Consider the following 23,747-nt stretch of genomic DNA (forward strand, 5'->3'; position numbering starts at 1 on the left):
ATCTAATCTAATATGGAAAATGGGATCCATTATTTAAATTGGTGTTTGTATTTCTATTCATGTTTTTCACAATACAATGCTACTTTCCCTTGGCTCCCAGGGATGATAATATTGAGAAATAGCAGTATTAACACAAGAATAAACTAGGTTTAGCTTCATTAACCAATTATGTGGTTCTGTATGTTCCATTTGAGCTCTCAGTCGAAGATCATAATTAGTTGTCACAAAGTTTTCATATATCACCATCTGATTGCCAGAATCCATTAGCGGTTTTGTTACTTAATCACGCATGTGGGACCGAATAGAGTTGGGATGGAAGAAGTAATTTTGATTTCCAACTATGTCTATACCATCATCCATTTAAAATAAAAATGAAGCATGGACCCAAGGTGTACAAACCCATCTACATTTCTCCTTGCATGTAATCAGTATGAGCATTTAGTGGCAAATTGCATAACAAGTCTGGAGCAGTTTGGTGAGGGTTTGAATCACCACCATAATCATGTGGGCTGCACTTGTCCTTAACTGGCCTCAAGATGGGAGGTTTAGTGTCAGCCTTATAATTGATATTTACGAATGACAGACATGCATATTGTAATCAGCATATTTGAGAGAGGGTTTCTTTCTGGCTATCTAGTGATGGAGCTCTGTTTCGGGGAGTGACTGATGCAGTATGCTTGCCTTTTATCAATGATTCCTGTTCATCTACAGGTGAAACTAAATTGGACAGAGTTTGGGTAGTGCTGTGCTGCAGAATTGTTCCTAACTTGGGAGTAATTCACACTAAATTAGCAATTTTACACAGTATGCAGAATCACTGGTATTGGAAATGCCGGACAAAAATGCCACATTAGTCAAGGTGGAAAACTCCCTTTTTGGAAGGGAGCTTTACTCTAAAATTAAACACTCTTATGTTTCACCTGGGTCTTAATATTAACATCAATCAAACTTCCCCAAATTCTCCCCAAAAATTTAACACTCTTCTGGTTTCTGGCACTCCTGTAGTAGCTGTTGTAGAGCCATAAACCTCTCCAAAAAGAAGTACATGAGATTTTATAACTGCTGGTAGTTTTAAGGTAATTGATTCACAGGCACACCTGAAGCACAGGCCTTTGTATAAGGACTTGGATTAAGCATTTGGTCAGCAGGCCTACCATCTTGCAGAAGTTGTATGTTTTGAATAACTGATATCGCTTTGAAGCTTGCATTGGCAGCTGCTGTAAGCTGAGTATTTGAAGATGTGCTTGCATACTGGGGTTTCAAAATCTGGCTTGATTGGTTTGCAGAAAAGCACACATTTGCTGGTGGAACCATAGTTTTATGAGGTATGGTTGTGGATGCTGTGGTGAGGAAGATGGTGTTAATCCACAAATATTATGCTTCGTTATTCTGGCTGTTAACTGCTGTTAGTTAAGAACTCGGGTAGATACTTGACAGTTGTCTAATGACATATTGGAAATATCTTTCTTGAGAAGAGGAAGTATCTCTGGGTACCATTTGGTTCAAAGATAATATGCCTTCTAATGAAAGGTTGAAACTGAGTTGGTCTCTTCATGGCAGACTTGCTGAATGTTAACTGAGCTAACCAGATTTTCAGTACCCCAATTCACTTATGCTTGCAAGTGTAGATGTAGCTTGTAGTCAAGCTCTGGTCTTAGATATTTGGAGTGTGTGAATACCTGTACTCTTCAGAATTTTAAGTTACATTTTTGTGTAAATCAGTTATCAAACTTAGCAAAAGATTTTGTATTCTCACTATCTGCTGTTAGTTGGCTGTCCAAATCCCTTCTTGGGTGGTATTCAAATTGCAAAATACCAGAAGTATTTTCTGCAACTTTAACAGTTTCCTTTTGAAAAGTTAGGACAATATTTGCAAGACACGCCACAGACGAGAACTTGAACCACTGAATGACATTGATCGTGTTATTTCTTGACTTAACTTCACTCTTCCAAACAGTGCAGGAGCAGGGCAGCTATACCATTCATTACGACAAACCTGCTCAGTCTGATTCTGTGAATACTTAGGAAGATTTAGGAAGCATGGCTTAAAAACGATGAGGACTGGGTGCTTAATATTCACGGGTACAAAATGTTCAGAAAAAATAAGGAAGGAAACAGGGGAGGTGGGATGACAATACTGATTAGGGAAGACACAGTAGTGTTGGAAAGGGAGGATGTTTTTGAGGGGCATTTGGTTAGCGTTCAGAAACAAAAAGGGTATGATCCCAGTACTGGGGGGATTCGATAGGTCTCCAAATAGTGAGAGAGATAGAGGAGCAGATCTGCAGAGAAATCTTAGAGGTGCGAGAATGATACAGCGTGATATTGGGTGTCTTTAATTACGCACTTATCAATTTGGGATAATGTTAAGGGGAAAGGAGGGGCCGTGCCCCTAACCAAGCTGTTCCAATACAGCTACAACACTGGCATCTACCCAGCAATGTGTTAAATTGCCCGGGTATGTCCTGTAAAGAAAAAGCAGGACAAATTCAACTCGACCAATTAGTCATAGAGTACCGCCCCATCAGTCTACACTCCATCTTATCAGTAAAGTGATTGGAAGGTGTCGTTGACATCGCTATCAAGCGGCACTTGCTTAGCAATAACCTACTCAGTGACGCTCAGTTTGGGTTCTGCCAGGGCCACTCAGCTCCTGACCTCATTATAGCCTTGGTTCAAACATGGACAAAAGAGCTGAACTCGAGTGGTGAGGTGAGAGTGACTGCCCTTGACATCAAGGCAGCATCTGATTGAGTATGGCATCAAGGAGCCCTAGCAAAACTGAGGTCAGTCAGAATCAGGGGGAAAATTCTCAGCTGGTTGGAATCATATCTAGCATAAAGGAAGATGTTTGTGGTTGTTGGCGGTCAGTCATCTCCGCTCCAGGACATCACTGCAGGAGTTCCTCAGGATAGTGTCCTAGGCCCAACTAGCTTCAGCTGCTTCATCAATGACCTTCCTTCAATCATAAGGTCGGAAGTGAGAATGTTCGCTGATTGCACAATGTTCAGCACCATTCGTGACTCCTCAGATAGTGAAGCAGTGCGTGTAGAAATGCAGCAAGACCTGGACAATGTTCAGGCTTGGGCTGATAAGTGGCAAGTAACATTCGCGCCACACAAGTGCCAGGCAATGACCATCTCCAACAAGAGAGAATCTAACCATCTCCCCTTGACATTCGTTTGGATTGCGATTGCTGAATCCCCCATTATCAACATCCTGGGGGTTACCATTGACCAGAAACTGAACTGGAGTTGCCATATAAATAGCGTGGCTACAAGAGCAGGTCAGAGGCTAGGAATCCTTCAAGTAACTCAGCTACTGCCTCCCCAAATCCTGTCCACCATCTACAAGGCACAAGTCAGGAGTGTGATGGAATACTCTCCGCTTGCCTGGGTGGATGTCGTTCCAACAACACTCAAGAAGCTCGACACCACCCAGGACAAAGCAGCCCACTTGATTAGCACCCTATCCACAAACAGTCACTCTCTCCACCACCGACGTGCAGTGGCAGCAGTGTGTACCATCCACAAGATGCACTGCAGCAACGCACCTTAGACAGCGCCTTCCAAACCCGTGACCTCTACCACCCCGAAGGACAAGGGCAGCAAATGCATGGGAACATCACCACCTGCAAGTTCCCCTCCAAGTCACACACCATCCTGACTTGGAATTATATTGCTGTTCCTTCACTGTCACTGTCAAAATCCTGGAACTCCCTTCCTAACAGCACTGTGGGTGTACCTACCCATATGGAGTGCAGCAGTTCAAGAAGGCAGCTCACCACCACCTTCTCTCGGGCAATTAGGGATGGGCAATAAATGCCGGCCGAGCCAGCGATGCCCACATCCCATGAATGAATAACAAAAAATTCTGAAATGTGTTCAGGAGAATGTTCTTGACCAGGATGTTCTTGGTCCAGCTAGGAAGGAGGCATTGCTGGTGCTGGGGAATGAAGTGGACCAAGTGTCCACTGGGTAAGAGTGATCATACCATAAGATTTAGATTAGTAATGAAGCAGAGCAAGGAACAATCTGAAATGGAACTTCTAAATTGGAGGGCTAACTTCAGTGAGATGAGAAGGAATCTAGCCAAGGTAAAATGGAACCAAAGTTTGACAGGAAAACTGACAGAACAATGGGTGATCTTTAAGGAGATGATGTTTCAGGTACAGGCACAGGCTAGGTACATACCAACAAAATGGATTGGTAGGGGAACTGAAGCCAGGGCTCCTTGGATGATTGGGAACAGATATAATAATGTATAGTCAGCATGGATTTCAAAAGGGAAAATCTTGCTTGACCAACCTTGTTGAATATTTTGAGGAGGTAACAGATAGAGTAGACAGTGATAATTTAGCAGATGTAATCTATAGCAGATGTAATCTATCGGGATGTTCAAAAGGCATTCGATAAGGTTCCCCATAGATTAATGAATAAGGTCAGAGAATTTGGAGTCGGGGACAAGTAGCGCAATGGATCGCTTCAAGACGGAAAGCGGAGAATGGGGGCAAAGGATAGTTGTTCAGAATGGCAGAACATAGGGAGTGCTTTTCCATAAGGGTCCGTTCTGGGACCCTTATGTTCACAATTTATATTAACGATTTGGACTTTGGAATCAAAAACACCAAATTGTGGAGGATAGTCAACACTGAGGAGGACTGCAACAAATTACAGTTGGACATTAGCAAACTTGCAGAATGGGCAAATAATTGTCAAATGAAGTTGAACATGGAAAAGTGTGAGGCAGTGCATTTTGGTGGGAAGAATATGGAGGTCAGTTATTAGGTGGAAGGTGCAAGTCCAGATGGGGTAGAGGAACAATGGGATCTTGGAGTACAAATACAAGAATGACTAAAAGTTGTGCCTCAGATTAGCAAGGCCATAAAAAAAGCAAACCAAGCATAAGGCCTTTATTTCTAGAGGGGTAGAATTGAAAAGTAGGGAGGTTTTGCTAAATCTGTATCAAACCTTAGTTAGACTACAATTAGAGCACTGCATGCAGTTCCAATTGCCATGTTATAAAAAGGATATAGAGACACTAGAGAGAGTGCAGAGAGGATTTACAAGGATGATACTGAAATGATGGGTATATATATCAGAGATGGATTGACAGGCTGTCTCTCTTTTTTTTTTCTCTTGAAAGACAGTGGCTGAGGGGTGACCTAATAGAGGTCTTTAAAATTATGAAAGGTTTTGATAGCGGTTACAGAGAGAATGTTTTCTCTTGCGGGGAAGAGCATAACTAGAAACTTTCAAGGTCAATAGTCACCAAAAAAAAGTCCTATAGGGAATTCAGAAGAGGCTTCTTTACCCCAAAGGTGGTGAGAATGGGGAACTTGCCTTTAATTACCCACATATCAATTTGGGATGTTAAAAGAGAAAGGAGTGGTTGAAGTGAATAGTATAGATGCTTTTAAAGGGAAGCTGGACAAGCATATCAGAGAGAAGGGGATAGAGGGTTACGATAGATTTCGATGAGGAAAGATGGGAGGATGCTCGAGTGGCGCATAAACGCTGGCATTGACTGGGTTGAATGCCTTGTTTCTATGCAGTGCATCATATGTAATCCGATGTAATATGATGAAACAAAAAAAGAGGGTGTATGATGCCTATCAGGTGAATTCTTCAGGCGAGAACCAGACCAAATACAATAAGTTGAGGAGAGAAGAGGAAAATATGACTGGCAAACAGAGAATGAGAATAGGATGGCAGTTAACAGAAAAGGTAACCCAAAAATCTTCTACCAACATGTAAATATTAAGTGGGGTGGGGCCTATTAGGGTCAAAGAAGGTGAAATATGTTTAAAGACATAGGGCAGGGTTAGAATACTTGAGTACTTCGTTTCGGAGTTTAATAAGGAAGAGGATACTGACAAAATAGTGGTAGAAGCAGAGATGTTCGAGTTAATAGATGGGGTGAAAATTGATGGGTAGGCTGTATTGGAAAGGCAAGCTATGCTTACAATGGGCAAGTCACCTGGTCCAATGACTTGCATCCCAAGTTGCTAAAGGAAGTTGGGGTGGAGATAGCAGAAGGGCTTGCCATAATCTTCCAGTCTTCCCTTGATAAGGGGGAGATGCCAGAGGATTGGAGAGTAGCAAATGTGACAACCTTATTCAAGAAAGGATACAAGGACATTTCTAGTGACTGCAGACCAGTCAGTTAAACATCAGCAGTGGATAAAGTTTTGGAAACAATAATTCAGGAAAAAAAAACAGGCACGTGGGGATTTTGTACAACTGAGGCGGGAAGAGTGCACTGTCGTTTCTAGTTCCACTTCTCCACAGGTCACAACATAAATTAAAAAAAAAATATTTACCCAGTTACTGATGCTGTCAATCGTATACTCTACTTGTTATCCCAGAATAAAATACACCAACCAGGTTTCTTTAATAAACAGCAAAATTATCAATTTATTATAAAACAAGACTTAACCAATAGCAAAGCATTAACACAAATTGAAATATGAAAGTTTCTCTTTTTAAATTCCTCACACAAACTTGCACGCACTGAAAAAATACAGAAATTCTCTCTGCAGAGGTCTGTTACAAAAAAAGGCAAAAAAGAATACTTTGGTCAAATACTTGCTAATTCGTGAAGAAAAAAAGAGAAGATATGGAAAGAAGTCAGTTGTCCTTTTTTGGTTTGGTATCCCAAATACGCGTAGACGGCTGTCACTGGGATATTTCTAGAGCAGTTCTTTTCAGGCGACGTTGAGGATCGGTTTGGCAGGCTTTCCAGGATAAATGCGGCATCATGAGTTTCTGGCAGGCTTTTCAGAAGAAGTGCAGCATCAGTTTCTCTATTTCTTGCACTTGATTCTCAGGAAGTTCTCGGAGATGGAAGATGAACTAATGGTGGCTGCTCTCCCAAAACAATATCTCAAGAGTCAAGCCTCCTGACCTCTCTAAATCTTGACCTATTACTTCTCTGTAAATATCTTTCCCAGGTCACTAAAGTTTCTGTTGTTTATTGCTTCAAGCACATGACGTCCAGTAACGCTGTTTTTCAAAAAAAAATCTCCCTGTCCTTTCTATTAACTGTCAACAACAAAGTAAAGTCCGGCTTCTATTAAATTTTCAGTCTTCCATTGAATCCATCTTCACAGTTTAATTATAAGTCCTCAAAAGCATGTACTTTATAAAATAAATAGAAGCACTTTCCTAACAGCTCCATCCTTGTAGGAATGGAAGGCCATTTTTTAAATGCATTTCATTACAAAGAGTGAAAAAAAATGACAAAACACATTTATACACTCATTCTCATTCACTCTTTACCTGCAGCGAATGCAGTTCTGCCTTGTACTATCTTTATACTCAGATAACTCAAAGCAATGTTAGATTCTAAACAAAGCATCTGCAATTACATTTTTTCCCGCAATGTGGTTAATCTTCAAGAAAAAAGGATGCAGTAGTAAACTCCATTGAAATAGTCTGGCATTCAGGTTTAAAAAAATTTTCACAAAGGAGAAGGGGTTATGATCAGTATATACCAGTGGGTCTCTAGTCGTGGCGGACATAGATGTCAAAATGCTTAAAGAGCTAGTAATAAGCCCAGGGTTTCTTTTTCCACTGTTGAATATTTTTTTTGCTGGTGGCTTAGCTTTTTGGAAAAGTATCCCACTGGCTTTTCAATGACTGATTCATCGTCTTGTAGCAGGACTGCACCTATCAATAGCTAGAAATATAAAGACAGATAGTAAGAGAAGAGTTAACAAAGTGAGCATTGGTCCTATAAAAAGTGAGTCTGGGATATTAATGGATAATAAGGAGATGGCAGATGAATTGAACAGATATTTTGCATCGGCCTTCACTATTGAGGATGCAAGTAACATCCCAGTATTAGTTGTAAGTCAGGCAATGGAAGGGAGGGAGGAACTTGAGAAAATGACAATCACCAGGGAAGTGCTCCTGAAGAAATTGTTGGAGCTGTGGGCTGACAGGTCCCTGGGTCCTGATGGACTTCATCCTAGGGTGTTAAAAGAAGTGGCTAGTGAGATCGTTTTAATTTTCCAAAATTCCCTAGATTTGGAGAAGGTTCCGTTAGATTGGAAAATAATGAATGTCCCTCCTTTATTCAAAAAGGGAGGGAGACCGAAAGCAGGAAACTACTGGCCAGTTAGCTTAACATCTGTCTTAGGGAAAATGTTAGAAGCTATTATTAAAGGTGTTCTAGCAGGGCATTTAGAAAAATTCAAGGTAATCAAGCAGAGTCAACATGGTTTTGTGGAAGGGAAATCATGCTTCACCAATTTATTGGAGTTCTTTAAAGGAGTTGCATGTATTGTGGATAAAGGGGAACCAGTGGATGTACTGGACTTGGATTTCCAGAAGGCATTTGATAAGGTGCCACATCAAAGGTTATTGCAGAAAATAAAAGCTCATGGTGTAGGGGGTAACATATTGGCATGGATAGAAGATTGGTTAGCTAACAGGAAACCGAGTAGGCGTAAATGGGTAATTTTCTGGTTGTCAAGATGTAACGAGTGGCGTGCCACAGGGATCTGTGCTGGGGTTTCAACTTTTTACAGTTTATATAAATGACTTGGATAACGAGACCAAAGGTATGGTTGCTAAATTTGCTGATGACACAAAGATAGGTAGGAAAGTAACTTGTGAAGAGCACATGAGGCTAGAAAGGGATATTGCTAGGTTAAGTGAGCGTGCAAAGACCTGGCAAATGCAATATAATGTGGAAAAGTGTGAAGTCCACTTTGGCAGGAAGAATAAAAAGAAGCATATTATCTAAATGGTGAGAGACTTTGGAGCTCTGAAATGCAGAGATATATGGGTGTCCTGGTGCATGAACCGCAAAAGGTTAGTATGCAGGTACAGCACCTAATTAGGAAAGCTAATAGAATGTTATCGTTTATCGTGAGGGGAATTGAATACAAAAGTAGGGAGGTTATGCTTCAGCTGTACAGGGCATTGGTGAGACCACATCTGGAGTACTGTGTACAGTACTGGTCTCCTTATTTAAGGAAGGATGTAAATATGTTGGAGGCAGTACAGAGAAGGTTTACTAGACTAATACCTGGAATGGGTGGGCTGTCTTACAAGGAAAGATTGGACAGGCTAGGCTTGTATCCGCTGGAATTTAGAGGAGTAAGAGGTGACATGATTGAAACATATAAGATCCTGAGGGGGCTTGACAGGGTGGATGTGGAAAGGATGTTTCCTCTTGTGGGAGAATCTCAAACTAGGAGTCACTGTTTAAAAATAAGGGGTCGCCAATTTAAGACAGATGAGGAGAAATTTTTCCTCTGAGGGTCGTGAGTCTTTGGAATTCTCTTCCTCAAAAGGCAGTGGAAGCAGAGTCTTTGAATATTTTTAAGGTAGAGGTAGATAGATTCTTGATAAGCAAGGGAGGTGAAAGGTTATCAGGGGTAGGTGGAAATGTGGAGTAATCAGTTCAGCCATGAATTTATTGAATGGCGGATCAGGCTCGAGGGTCGCGTGGCCTACTCCTTCTAATTTGTAAGCTCGTATCAATTGCTACCTTGAAGGGCTTAGTGAAATCTGGAGCAGCCAACACTGGTTCATTAATCAAAATGGCTTTCAGCCCCTCAAAAAATGCTTGGCACTCCCCTGAGCACACGACCTTGCTTTTCTTTTTGTAAAAAATCTGTCAGTGGACCAGCTATAGTACTAAACTTTGGTACAAGCTTGCAGTAGAAACCACACATCCCCCAAAACCTCATGATTTCTCACTTGGTCTTGGGGGTAGGGAACTCCACCAATGCTTGTACTTCCGCTGTTCTTGGCAACACTTGTCCTTGCCTTACATATGCCCAAGGTAGGTTACCCTTGTTGCAAATTCACTTTGGGCAAGGTTTACCACTAAATCAGCCAATTGTAACTTTCTAAACCGATCCTAGTTGTTTCAAGTGGTCCTTTCAAGTGCCACTGTATACTAGCACATCAAGATAAAACACAGTTCTAAATTAATTTGCTTTATCCTCTCAAATTCGGTATAAGTCTGCCCAGGCAGTCTCCGGAGATTCTGAAATTTCTGCCTGTATGCTTCAGGGACCAACTCGTAAGCAGTGAGAATAGCCTTTTTGGCCACCTCATAATCTGCAGAAGCACCCTCAGAAAGCTGGCATAAACCTCATGAGCTCTGCCCATTAACTTGCTTTGCATAAGCAGTGTCTAGCTTTCCTTCGGTCACTTCATCTGTCTGGCTATCTTTTCAATAGAAATGAAAATGCCTGAACATCCCTTTCCTGAAACTTCGGAAGGGCTTGCACAAATGTAAACAGCTCTTCACTGGGTCTCGGGCTGGAGTCGGATCTTTCCTCACATGAAGTTTCAGTGGAGTCAAGACCACCCCTTTGTTCCATCTTTTTAAATTTGAATTCCCTTCCTTCTCATTCTCCTTGAAATTGTAGTTCAAGTTTTTTCACCTGTTTTTCCTGTTCATCTGTAACTGAATTTTAACTAAAACTGCACTGCCATCTGGTTTGTCTTTTTCTTCCAATTTCAAATGCTATTACAATTATGTCTGCTTTCTTAGCTCCTGGTTTTAACTCTTAACACCAGCAATTCTGCTAAATCATTTAGTCTAGCCTTGGGTAAGTTTCTCAAATCACTCCGTGGTGCATCCTCCTTCCCCAGAAAGGTGGTAGCAACTGACAAAGACGTTCTGTTCGTGTAAACTTTAATGCACAAGAAACCTGTTTTTTTACTTTTCCTCTTTTCAATTATTATTACCCCACTTACAATTGCACTTCATCGGTGTTGGGTTATTCAGCACAGAACCCCCCCCACCAATTATATGGTACGACCGAGGTGGGAGGAGTGCACTGTTTTTTCTAGTTCCACTTCTCCACAGGTCACAACATACATTTTTTAAAATGTTTACCCGCTTACCGATGCAGTCAATCATACACTCTACTGTTTATCCCAGAATAAAATACACCAACCAGGTTTCTTCAATAAACAAGAAAATTATCAGTTTATTATAAAATAAGCATTAGCATACAGATTGAAATATGAAAGTTTCCCTTTTTAAATTCCCCACACAAGCACACACACGCTGGAAAAAAAATACAGAAATTCTGTCTGCAGATGTCTGTTACAAAAAAGCAGACAAAAAAGAATACTTTGATCAAATACTTGCTCGTTCTTGAAGAAAAGAGAGAAGATATGGTAAGATGTCTGATGTCCCTTTTTGGTTTGGCGTCCCAAATACATGTCGATGGCTGTCACTGCGATCTTTCTAGAGCTTTTCTTTTCAGGTGATGTTGAGGATCAGTTTGGCAGGCTTTCCAGGAGAAATTTTTATTTTTTAGAGATACAGCACTGAAACAGGCCCTTCGGCCCACCGAGTCTGTGCCGACCATCAACCACCCATTTATACTAATCCTACACTAATCCCATATTCCTACCACATCCTCACCTGTCCCTATATTTCCCTACCACCTACCTATACTAGGGGCAATTTATAATGGCCAATTTACCTACCAACCTGCAAGTCTTTTGGCTTGTGGGAGGAAACCGGAGCACCCGGAGAAAACCCACGCAGACACAGGGAGAACTTGCAAACTCCACACAGGCAGTACCCAGAATTGAACCCGGGTCGCTGGAGCTGTGAGGCTGCGGTGCTAACCACTGCGCCACTGTGCGGCATCAGTTTCTCTTTCTTACACTTGATTCTAAGGAAGTTCTCAAAGAGATGGAGGATGGTGGCTGGTCTCTTGGCTGGTTTTCTCCAACCCTCTTCAAAACAGTTCACACCCCAAAACACTGTCCAAGGCGAAACCAAAAACAATATCTCAAGAGTCGAGCCTCCTCACCCCTATAAATCTTGATCTGTCACTTCTCTGTAAATATCTTCCCCAGGTCACCAAGGTTTGTTTAATGTCTAAAGCGCATGACTTCCAGCAAGGCTGTTTTTGAAGAACATCTCCGTGTCCTTTCAATGAACTGTCAACAACAAAGCAAATTCCAGTTTCTGTGAAATTTTCAGTCTTCCAGTGAATCCATCTTGACAATTTAAGTATAAGTCCTCAAAAACATATACTTAACAAAAATATAGAAGCACTTCTGTCACAATTTTAAGAAAGCATTTGACAAAGTACCACATAACAGGACTGGACAGACTAGATGCAGGAAGGATGTTTCCGATGGCGGGGGAGTCCAGGATCAGGGGTCATAGTCGAAGGATAAGGGGTAAGCCATTTAGGACCGAGATGAGGAGAGATTTCTTCACCCAAAGAGTGGTGAACCTGTTGAATTCTCTGCCACAGAAAGCAGTTGAGGCCAAATAATTAAATATATTCAAGAAAGAGTTGGCTGTCGTACTTAGGGCTAATGGCATCAAGGGATACGGGGAGAAGGCGGGAACATTGTGTCGAGTACAGACCTGTGATAGGCTAATTGACACCTCTCTGATATAAAGCAGGCAAATGTAGTACTGTCATTGGTTGCTGAGCATCCTTAATGTTGAATTTCCCAATACCTAATGCCTTTTACCATGAGCGTTAAGCAGAATGAGCAAACTTCAAGCCTGTAATAAGTTCTTACATAATTTCTCAAGTTTTCCTTGATATTATTTATAATTATGTATGTGCTATGTAAAGAAAATGTGACAATTTCAACATTGCATTGTGTAAGCCAATATTTTCTTTGTAATTTGATTAATCTTCCTGTTTTCTCTCCAAGGCCTCAAAATACATCCCAGATATTTGTGTTATTAGAGCAGTACAGAAAATTATCTGGGCCTCAGGTTGTGGTTCAATACAGCTTGTGTTCAGCTCAAGTGAAGAGATTAGCAAGATATATGAAAAAGTAAGTTAATTATGCTTTTTTTTTAAGTGCTCAATCTCGCGTCAAGTGTCCACTGGGAATGCTAGGCCATAGATGACTGATTTATGGGGAAATTTATTGGGCGTTTCCCCCACTCTGCTGCTGTAACTTGGGAAATCATGTTTATGCATGTAAACAGGGTTTCTCCTGAGGTTACAATGGTGTATCAGGAGGAGCTCCAAAGAATCTCCTTAAGTGTTTGGCAGTAAGTGTGAAATTTAGCCTTAATACTGAACTCTGGTTTATGACACATTTCATTTCATAGTGACCACACCAAGAATCTTCAAACCTTTTTTCTGAAACAGATATGATTACTTTCCTTCAGCTTGTGCAGTGCTAAGTCTGGACTTCAATACCAAAGTGAGAGAAACTACAGTGTACATTTAATTGGTCTACCCACTGAAATCTTTGGGTACTGCTTTGGCAAGGGGCTATTTATAAGCACGAGTGGTGTGATACCAGGTATTTCTATTGTATAGATATGCAGAAGAAAGCTATGAATAGATTTCAAATTGAGAAAAGTCAGCATTTTTCCATTTGCTCAGCAGTAAAGAAAACTAGCAAGAGTCTTCAAGAGGAGGAGTGTGTCTTTGGGAGAGAAGAGCGTGGCAGCCAGAGATATTCCTGCAAGTAGTAGTAGTAGCCTGGAAGACTCTCTGAATCTCCACTTGGCTAAGTTTATAGCATTTTCACCTTGTGTTAGAAGTTTCACTGTACAGGTTGGGCTCCAGGACACACAATGTAGACTGACATTGCAGTGCAGTGCTGCATTGTTGGAGGTGCCATCCTTTGAATGAAATATTAAACTGTTTAGGTGTACATTAAAGATACCTTGCCTCATGCACATTGACTGCGGGCAGCATATATTTGCACCACAAATGGATTGGACTAGATTTCTGAATGGTCCCCTTGAAGGACAAAGTCAAAACGCACCTAACAGTTTGTCTAGAATGTGTAATTTGATCCTGTCTGATGAAGTCATTGTCAGGCAGGCTCCAAAGCGCTCGATGCAGAGAGCAGACGGGGCTTGCACTCACGAGTTCAGAGTGGAAGGGATGAGGGACGGAGGGATTTCAACATCATAACTTAAACTTGAGTTGCTGGAATGGGACTCATAGTAGGCCATTTAGCATAAGGTGATGGGTGAACAGAACTTGCGAGTTAGGATACATTCAACAGTTTTAGATGGGCTCAAGTTCATTTGAGGATGGAAGGTGGGAGTCTAACCAAGAGAACATTCGCATAGTTGAGTCTGGCAAATATCGCATAAATGTAACGTAATGCATGTTGGTAGGAACACACAACATGCTCTTTTTTTTTTAATGGAGAACAACCATAGTTTCTCTAGTCTCCATGTAATTGAAGTTTTTCATCCTTGTTACCATTCTAGTAAATTTCCCCTGTACCTTCTCCAAGGCCTGGGCATCCTTCCTAAGTGGGGTGGCTCGCATTGACTGACTACAGTGCCCCAGCTGAAACATTTCTAAAGGTTTAGCATAACTTTTTGTACTCTCTGGTTCTATCAATAAACAAAGGATCCTGTAATCCTTTTAACTGCCTTCCCTAATTGTTTTCCCACCTTCGGAGACTTGTTTACGTACACACGCAGGTCTCTCTGTTCGTGTACCTCTTCAAAAATTGTACCATTTTGTTTATATTGCCCCTCCTCAGCCCAGAAATAGCTGTAAATCAGGAAATGAAAGGGAGGGAGGAACTCAAGAAAATTAGTTACCAGGGAAGTGGTACTGACCAAATCGTTGGGAGCTGCAGGCTGACAAGTCCCCAGGTCCTGATGAACTTCATCCTAGGGTCTTAAAAGAAGTGGCAGCTGAGATAGTTGATGCATTGGTTTTAATTTTCCAAAATTCCCTAAATTCTGGAAAGGCCCCCGTTATATTGGAAAATAGCGAATGTGACTCCTTTATTCAAGAAAGAAGGGAGACAGAAAGCAGGAAACTACAGGCCAATTAGCTTAACATCTGTCATAGGGAATTGCTGGAATCTATGAAGAAGGTTCTCGTGGGGCGCTTAGAAAATCTCAATGTAACCAGGCAGTCAACATGGTTTTATGAAACGGAAATCATGTTTGACTAATCTATTGGAGTTCTTTCAGGAAGTAACAAACAATGTTGGATAAAGGGGAACCTGTGGATGTGCTGTATTTAGATTTCTAGAAGGTATTTGACATGGTGCGACATCAAAGGTTACTAAGCAAAATAAGAGCACATGGCTTTGGGGGTAACGTATTATCATGGATAGAGAATTAGTTAGCTAACAGGAAACGGAGAGTAGGCATAAATGGGTCATTTTTGGCTTCGCAAGTTGTTGCAAGTAGAGTGCCACAAGGATCAGTGCTGGGACCTCAACTGTTCACAATTTATATCAATGACTTGGGCGAAGGGACTGAATGTATGGTTGCTAAATTTGCTGATGATACGAAGACGGGGAGGAAAATAACTTGTGAAGAGGACATAAAGAGTCTGCAAAGGGGTATAGATAGGTTAAGTGAATGGGCAAAAATTTGGCAAAATTAGTATAATGTGGGAAAATGTGAAGTTATCCACTTTGGCAGGAAGCATAGTAAAGCACCATATTATTTGAATGAAGAGAACTCTGAGGTACAGGGGGATCCGGGTGTCCTGGTACAATAATCATGAAAGGTTGGTATGCAGATGCAGCAAGCAATTAGGACGGCAATTGGAATTATGTCATTTATTGCAAGGGGAATGGAATATAAAAGTAGGGATGTTTTGCTACAGCTGTACAGGGTTTGGTGAGACCACATTGGAGTACTGTGTATAGTTTTGGTCTCCTTATTTAAGAAAGGATACAAGTGCGTTTGAGGCAGTTCAGAGAAGGTTCACTTGACTGATACCTAGTTAGGGGGTGGTTATCTTATGAAGAAAGGTTGGACAGGTTGGGTCTGTATCCATTGACGTTTAGAAGCATGAGAGGTGATCTTATTGAAACATATAAGATCGTGAGGGCACTTGACAGGGTGGAAGGTGAAAGGATGTTTCCCCTTGTGGGAGAGACGAGAACTAGGGGACACAATTTAAAAATAAGGGGTCTCCCATTTAAGACACAGATGAGGAGAATTTTTTTCTCAGGGTTGAGTGTCTTTGGAACTCTCTTCCCTAGAGAGCGGTGGAGGCAGGGTCATTGAATATTGAATATGACTGACAAGGGAGTCAAGGGTATTAGGGGTAGGCGGGAAAGTGTTGAGGCCACAATGAGATCAGCCATGATAAATGGTGGAGCAGTCTTGAAGGGGCCGAATGTCCTATTCCTCTTCATTCGTATGTTCATATGTCGTCATTCTCCCTCCTCCTCCTTCACTGGAGTTCCAGACTTTCTCCAGGCAAAATACGGCAGAGAGGAGATACGATTCAGGTTCTGGCTAGGCGAATGCATTTGCCTCAAATGAGGTGCACGTGCTTGACTCCTGTGCGGGGAGGTGGGGCAGTCTTCAGGCTCAGCCCCCATATGGGTGTGCATGCACACAAAGACGACTGATGCGCCCTGCAAGTAATTCCTCCGCCATTTATATCTCACAATTAGATACAACAGTAATTGTGCATTGTAATTCATTGTATGTGGAGCACTTACGGGTGTTTGGAAGAGGCATTACAAAACTATAGGTTCTTTATTTCAAGATCCAGAAAAGAGAGAGTGCAGGTGCCTGTTTTCCATGACTCCAATGTGAAGCATGTCTATTATTACTTGTCTGGAACAGTCTTCTATTTACTGTTGAGATGGCAGCTTCCACCTTCAGTATGAGGGACATCAGCTGAAAGAAGAACACTGTTCATCATCTGAAAATGGAGCCTGAGCCAAATTGAAGTCAATGGGAATCTGGCTAAATTCTCCACTAGTTGGAGTCATACCTAGCCCAAATGAAGATAGTTGTGGTTGTTGGAGGCCAATCATTTCAGCTGCAAGGGTTCCTCGGGGTATTGTCCTAGGCCCAACCATCTTCAGCTGCTTCATCAGTGACCTTCCCTCCATCGTAAGGTCAGAAGTGGGTAAATGGGGATGTTCGCTGATTGTTCAGTACCATTTGCAACTCCTCAGATACTGAAGCAGTCAGTGTCCATATGCACAAGACCTGGACAACATTCAGGCTTGAGCTGAAAAGTGGCAAGTAGTAATCACGCCACACAAGTGCCAGGCAATGACCATCTCCAACAAGAGAGAATCTCACCATTTCCCCATGACATTCAATGGCCTTACGATAGCTGAATTCCCCACTATCAACATGCATTGACCAGAAACTGAACTGGAGCAGCCACATAAATACTATGGTTACAAGAGCAGGTCAGAGACTGGGAATTCTGCAGCAAGTAATTCCCCTCCTAACTCCCCAAAGCCTGTCCACCGTCTATTGGGCACAAGTCAGGAGTGTGATAGAATAATCTCCATTTGCCTGGATCGAGTGTGGCTCCAACAACACTCAGGAAGCTCGACACCATTCAGCGCAAAGCTCACTTGATTGACACCCCATCGACCAACTTTAACCTTTACTCCCTCCACCATCGCACAGTGGCAGCAGCCTGTACTGTATACAAGATGCACTGCAGCAATTCACCACGCCTCCTTCGACAACACTTTCCAAACCCGCAACCACTACCACCTGGAAAGACAAGGGCAGCAGATGCCTGGGAACACCACCATCTGCAAACTCCCTTCCAAACCACAACCATCCTGACTTGGAAACTTATCGTCGTTCCTTCCCTGCCGCTGGATCAAAATCCTGGAGCTTCCTCCCTAACAGCACTGTGGGTGCACCCACACCAGATGGACTGCAGCAGTTCAAGAAGGCAGCTCACCACCACTTTTTCAAAGGCAGTTAGGAATTGAAAACAAATGCTGGCCTTGCCAGAGACACCCACATTCCATGAGAACGAACAATTAAAAAAAAATGATGAACTGGCTTGAACAGGTGGTCGCCCTTTAGGCATGAGGAGAAAGAAAAACTCATAGCAAAGTGGGTTTTAATTGTAAGGTTAGTGGATCTTGAAGAATATCTGAAACAATTAGACGTCAGTGTTATGGTCAAGTGAGGGGGGGTGGAAGGGCTTCCCTCTCTTTCCTTGTTTGACCATAACAGGTTTAATTCCTCCTTAATGTGGATGTACTTGCCAATTTAGTATGATCTTGTTATGATCATAACCAGAACCAATCAATCGGACAGGTTTTCTTGAGTTAACAAAGAAAGAGGTTAACTTCATTGTACCTAAACCGAACTCAAAAATAATATAGTGCGCCAACTTTCACTCTCACACACACACTAAATGTTGACATACTAGATGTTAATACACACAGGTTAGAGTGGGGAAGCGTAGATTGGTTGAATTAGAATCCATTTAAAAGAAAAAGGTATACAGTCTGTGAGGTTTGGTGATTTAGCTGGCTTCTAGCTAAATTCGATGGTCCTGAGGCTTTTAGTTTGAAGAGGTAGATGACTGGTTTGGTATGTTTCTTGGAGTTAGCGATGCGGATGATTTCCTCCAACGGGGCTTCTGATTGTAGCCGGAGTATGCAAAGGTGGTCAGTCAACAGGGTTTGAAAGCTTTCAAGCTGGAATGGAGAGAGAGAGAGCGAGCAACCCCCACATAGGGTCTGCTCATGTCAGAGACAATTTACTTCTCTACTGCAGAGGCAACACCAGCTAACATGACAGTCACTCAGTGTTTCAAACATCGCAGTTAGTAGTATTTCTTCTTGCTGAGAGAACAGGTAGTTCCTTTAAACTTCCTGGGTTTTTGTTCTTGCTGGGGATTGAGCAGACATTTCATGTCTCTCCTCACAAGTATTACAGTGCAGGATACAGTGTAGCAAACTAGGTGATCATCTTAATCTGAAAGGATGACTTTGCTGGCAGCTTGTCTTTTTTTAAAAAAAAAGATACATTCGGGTCTACAGCCAGTGGATTAAAAATCATCATTCAACAAAACACATTGACGTAGCACCTCCCCACCACGCGAAATGAAATGTGACAACAGGAACATTTCATTATGGGGCCTCAAATTTTTTTTAAAAACGGACATGCATTCATCCGTCTCACTCTCATAACCATACTCTAGTTTAATTTTTTTTATCCGGGATCTTGCACAAACACAACTGGAGAACTCCAACTGCTCTGACTGGGCTCAATCAGCTTGTGCTCCAGCATACACTGAATTTTCTTGCGTATTTCTACAAGATCTTTGTTTTCCAGTTTCTCAATCAGTGAACTTGACCCCGGATTCAAAGTTGTTCATAACTTTATGAATGTCATCCAGTGCTTTTTGTACATGGTTTTTCTTGTGCTCATCCAGCCTGGCCCACAGTTCCTCCTCAGGATACTTGACCTGCAGTCAACACCACCCTCCAAATCTGCCACAAAAACCTTTTTTGGGCTTGGGGCTTTCCTTTGGCTTATGAGCTTTTGTGTCTCCTTCAGAATTTAAATCTTTAATTTCTAGGTCTTCAGTCTGAACTTCTCCCGAGCCTGGGTCAGTTTCCTGGGACCTAGGCAATAGAGATTTTGTTTTATGGGAGGAGTTTCTCGTACGTCCACATTGTGTAGGGTTAGGGTTGTGCACCCTGGTTTGTCCCTGCAGATCCCTTTAAAGGCTGTGAGCAGCCTTGTTCGGTCTCTCCTCTCCTGTGTTTAAAGAGGAGAGTATGTTGTCTAATTTCTCTAACATTTCAGTGTCACCTAACCAGATGGTAGGGGGTTTGATTTGAGAATCCTCCATGTCTTCCTCTAACTTGTCCTCTCTCTCCCTTTCGTCCTCATCTTTCCTGACTACCTGACAGACTTGTGCTTTTGTCCCCTTCCTGGTTGTGATACCATTTTAACATATTGATGTGGCATAGCCTTCGCTTTTGCCTACCATCTGGGGTGTCAGTTATATATTCCACCTGGCTAATTCTCTTCACTACTCTGTACGGGCCACTGAATTGGGCTTTCAGCGGTTCTCCCTGTATTGGTAATAGCTGAAATGTTTATCCACCTGCGTTTTCATAGTTGTCTGGAAAGTTTTTTGGTGTTCCTGAGTCACTGCACAGGCGATCGTGAGCCGTTCTCGGAATACGGAGATTAGTCTAACAGGGATAATTCGTCCCTGTGTCCCAAAAACCCCTCGTTGATTAGTTTTAAAGGACCTCTCACCTTGCGTCCATAAACTAATTCAAAGGGACTAAAGCTAGTGGACTCATTGGGTGAGTCTCTGGTAGCAAACTGAAGAAATTCCAGCCCTTTGTCGCAGTCGTGGGGGTACTCATAGCAGTAAGCCCTGATCATTGTATTTATGGTCTGGTGTTACCGCTCCAAAACCACTAGTAACTGTGGGTGGTAGGCTGAGGACTTTAGCAGGGTTATGCCCAGATCACCCATGACCTTCTGAAAAATACTGGACATAAAATTTGTCCCCTGATCCGACTGGATCTCAGCAGGAGGCCCGTATCAGGTGAAGAATTGGTGTCGTGTCGTCTCTCCACCACTACTTTGGCAGAGAGAGTTCTTCGAGGGATAGCCTCTGAAAATCGGGTAGCCACATCCAGAATGGTGAGAAGATGCTCGTAGCCGCCTTTTGTTTTTGGCATGGGTCCCACACAATCTACCAGCACGATGCTGAATGGTTCCCCAAAAGCCAATATGGGATTTAGGGGTGCAGGTTTTATTGCAGGTAGAGGCTTCCCCACAACCTGGCACATGTGGCAAGTCTTGCAAACTCCACCACATCCTTGTGGAGTTCTGGCCATTGAAAATGCTGTCTTATGTGGGCTTGGTTTTTTTCTGATACCAACTTGTCCAGCCACTGGAATCTCGTGGGCTAATCTCAATATTTCTCTACAGTACCTCGGTGGCACCACTACGTGGTGAACCACTGTCTGCTCTTCGTCCACCGGTCTGTGAGGAGGTCTCCACTTCCTCATCAGCACCTCATCCTTTAAATAGTAGCACTCTGGAACACCCTCTGTTTCAGCTTCAGTTTGGGCAGTCTGTGCTAACATTTTTAACCCTGGGTCGGCTTGCTGAGACTTGACCAAGGAAGACCTATTTAACCCATCCTTTGGGTCCGCTGACTTCCCAGAGAAGGTTTCAGATAAGCAGACAATAGGGTCATCTCTCTGCAGTGCCAGTTCAGCCTCCTCTGACGGAGCTTGTTTGGCCATGGACCGCTTCACCGCTCAATCAGGAAAAATGACAGGGACCTTTTCCTGTAACTGCTCTGTTTCCCTGACCTCTTTCGGTCTCTCAGAAACCACTGGGGAAGCTACCAACTTCTCCCCTGCCAGATCATTACCCAGGAGCAGGTTGACCCCGTCCACAGGTAAACTAGGGACAATCCTCACAGTTACTGCTCGTGAAACAAGGTCTCACTCCAGGTGCACCCGGTATAAAGGTATGGGCAAATACTTTCCTCTGATACCATTTACTGGCACTCTAGCATTCACTGCACTCTCTGGGGATTAGGTGGCCCATGTATCCTGAAGTATGCGTATGGGCTTACTCATCTCTCACGAGGGGTATAGGGTCACTTTTCCTCTGGGCACAAAATCCTGGTAACTCGCAAGGGTTTTAAGTTTTCCTGCACTCTCAGTGGTAGGTTTATTGGGTTTTACTGCCACAGTTAAAGCCACAGTCTGCTCTGCTGTGCTTTTCATCAGGGCCTCTTTTCCTGCACTGGTCTGGTGTACCCTCACTAAACCCATGGGTTTTCCCTGTAACTTTCAGCAGTCAGCTTGAAGGTGACCTGCCTTTGTTACAATGGAAACATACAGGCTTCCGGGAGTCACTCCTGTTCTCAACACCTTGCTTTATGGCCTGAGGAGGACCTCCTGCGTTTCCAGCTCTCCTCACTCATGGCTGTTCATCCTCCTTTCACCCTCCCACCTTCTATCCTTGTCAGGTTTTTGGAGGTGACGAGGGATGGGTTTCTCTTGGGGTAAGGGCTTGTGCATAAGTATATAATTGTCAACCAGGATTGCTGCCTGTCTGGCTCTTGGAACCTTTTGTTCCTCCACGTGGTTTCTTTATGGAAAGGGGAAGTTTTTGAACTCCTTGAGGAAGATCACCTCTGACGTTTTCACAGGTAGACTCTGTATTTTCAGTGACCATATCCATTGGTCGAATGCGAGTTGCTTAACCCTTTCGAATTCGATGCAAGTTTGTTCGGCTGCTTTCGGAGAGTTCGGAGGTTTTAGTGGTATGCCTCTGGTACCAGCTCGTATGCATTCAGGATAGCATTTTTAGTCATCTCATAATCTGATTAACTCTCATCAGGCAACAGTGAATAAACCTCATGGGCTTTTCCTGTTACGTTTGCTCTGCAATAACAGTGTCCAGCTGTCTACTGACCACTTCAGCTGTTTTGCAAGCTTTTCAAAACAGATGAAAATGCTTCCACATCCCCATCATTGAACTTTTGGTATCAACTGCGAGAACTTTGAGCTCAGCACCCGGTTCTGAGCTAGGGGTAACTCCCTCACCATCGGTGCCTTCACAGAGTATATTGGGTCTTTCTCTGTTCAGTTCGAGCTGCCTTAACTTGAATTTCCTCTCTTCCTTCTGTTCCTGGAATTTTCTTTCTTTCTCCCTTTCCTGGAAAGCTCGCTCTTTTTCTTGGAATTCTAATTCTTATCTCCTCTGTTCTAGCTGTGTCTTAGCTAATGTTACTTTGTTTCTGATTCTATGCCTGTCTCCAGTTCTTCAGTGGCAATTTTAAAATTGTTGACCACAAGTTTCAGGATTTCAGGCTTCCTAGCTTTTGGACGGATAGTAATCTCTAACTGCCCAGCTACATTCTTCAATTCTTCTACAGATAGGGCTTTTAACCTGATTCAAGCTACTTCACTCTGTTCTAGGAAGGTACTGCCCTCGAATGTGGACATTTTAGAACTGTAGCACTGAAAACCACAACAAAACTTGTATTGAAGTTTTAAATTATTGCTAGGAATCAATTTAGATTCCCACTTTCAATTTCCTTTTCATCTTTTGGTTTGATCCTGGGCGAGCCCCCAAATTTGCTACGGGCAAGTGAGGAGGATCGAAGGGCTTCCTTCTTTTCCCTCCTTGTTTGACTGCAACAGGTTTAATTCTTAATTTGGATGTACTCGCCAATTCAGTAGGTGTTTGATTACTTACTTGCTTTGATCATAACAAGAACCAATCGGACAGGTTTTCTTGAGTTAACAAAGAAAGAGGTTAACTTTATTGTACCTAAACCAAACTAATAAAAATAATAAACAGCGCAGCAGCTTTCATGCTCACACACACTAGACGTTTACACACTCACAAATAGGTTACAGAGTGGGGAAGCGTAGATTGGTTGAGTTAGAGCCCATTTTAATAATAAAAGGTATACAGTCTGTGGGGTTTGGTGATTTGGCTGGCTTCTAGCTGAATTCGATGGTCCTGAGGCTTTTAGTTTGTAGAGGTAGATGACTGGTTCGGTGGGTTTCTTGGAGATATCAATGCGGATGATTTCCTCCGACGGGATTTACTGATTGTAGCTGGAGTATGTAAAGGTGGTCAGTCAACAGCAGGGTTTGAAAGCTTTCAAGCTGAAATAGAGTGCGAATGACCCCCACTTAGGGTCTGCTTATGTCAAAGTCCAGTTGCTTCTCCTCTGCTGCAAAGAAAACACCAGCTCACATGACAGTCACTCAGTGATTCAAATATAGAAGTTAGCAGTATTTTTTCTTGCTGAGAGAACAGGTAGTTCCTTTAAACCTCCTGGGTTTTTGGTTCTTGCTGAGGACTGAACAGACATTTCATGTCTCTCCTCACAAGCACTGCAATGTAGGATACAGTGTAGTAAACTAGGTGATCTTAATCTGAAAGGATGATACGCTGGCAGCTTGTCCTGTTAAAATGTCTTTTAAAAAAAAAAAATAGATACATTCAGGTCTTCGGTCAGTGGATTAAAGAAAATTATGATT

At 42.5% G+C, this 23,747-nt stretch overlaps 1 protein-coding gene across 1 annotated transcript in view; it reads left to right on the forward strand.

The window, feature by feature from the left end:
• The window catches only part of usp9 (ubiquitin specific peptidase 9), a 330,949-nt gene that overhangs the window by 180,387 nt on the left and 126,815 nt on the right, over positions 1 to 23,747 (forward strand). The window contains exon 25 of the mRNA XM_068040658.1: positions 12,669 to 12,794. Within this exon, the coding sequence (XP_067896759.1) occupies positions 12,669 to 12,794 (126 nt within the window). The remainder of the gene's footprint in view (positions 1 to 12,668; positions 12,795 to 23,747) is intronic.

This window comes from Heterodontus francisci, chromosome 10 (genome assembly GCF_036365525.1).
Source record: "Heterodontus francisci isolate sHetFra1 chromosome 10, sHetFra1.hap1, whole genome shotgun sequence".
In the NCBI taxonomy this organism is placed as follows: domain Eukaryota; kingdom Metazoa; phylum Chordata; class Chondrichthyes; order Heterodontiformes; family Heterodontidae; genus Heterodontus; species Heterodontus francisci.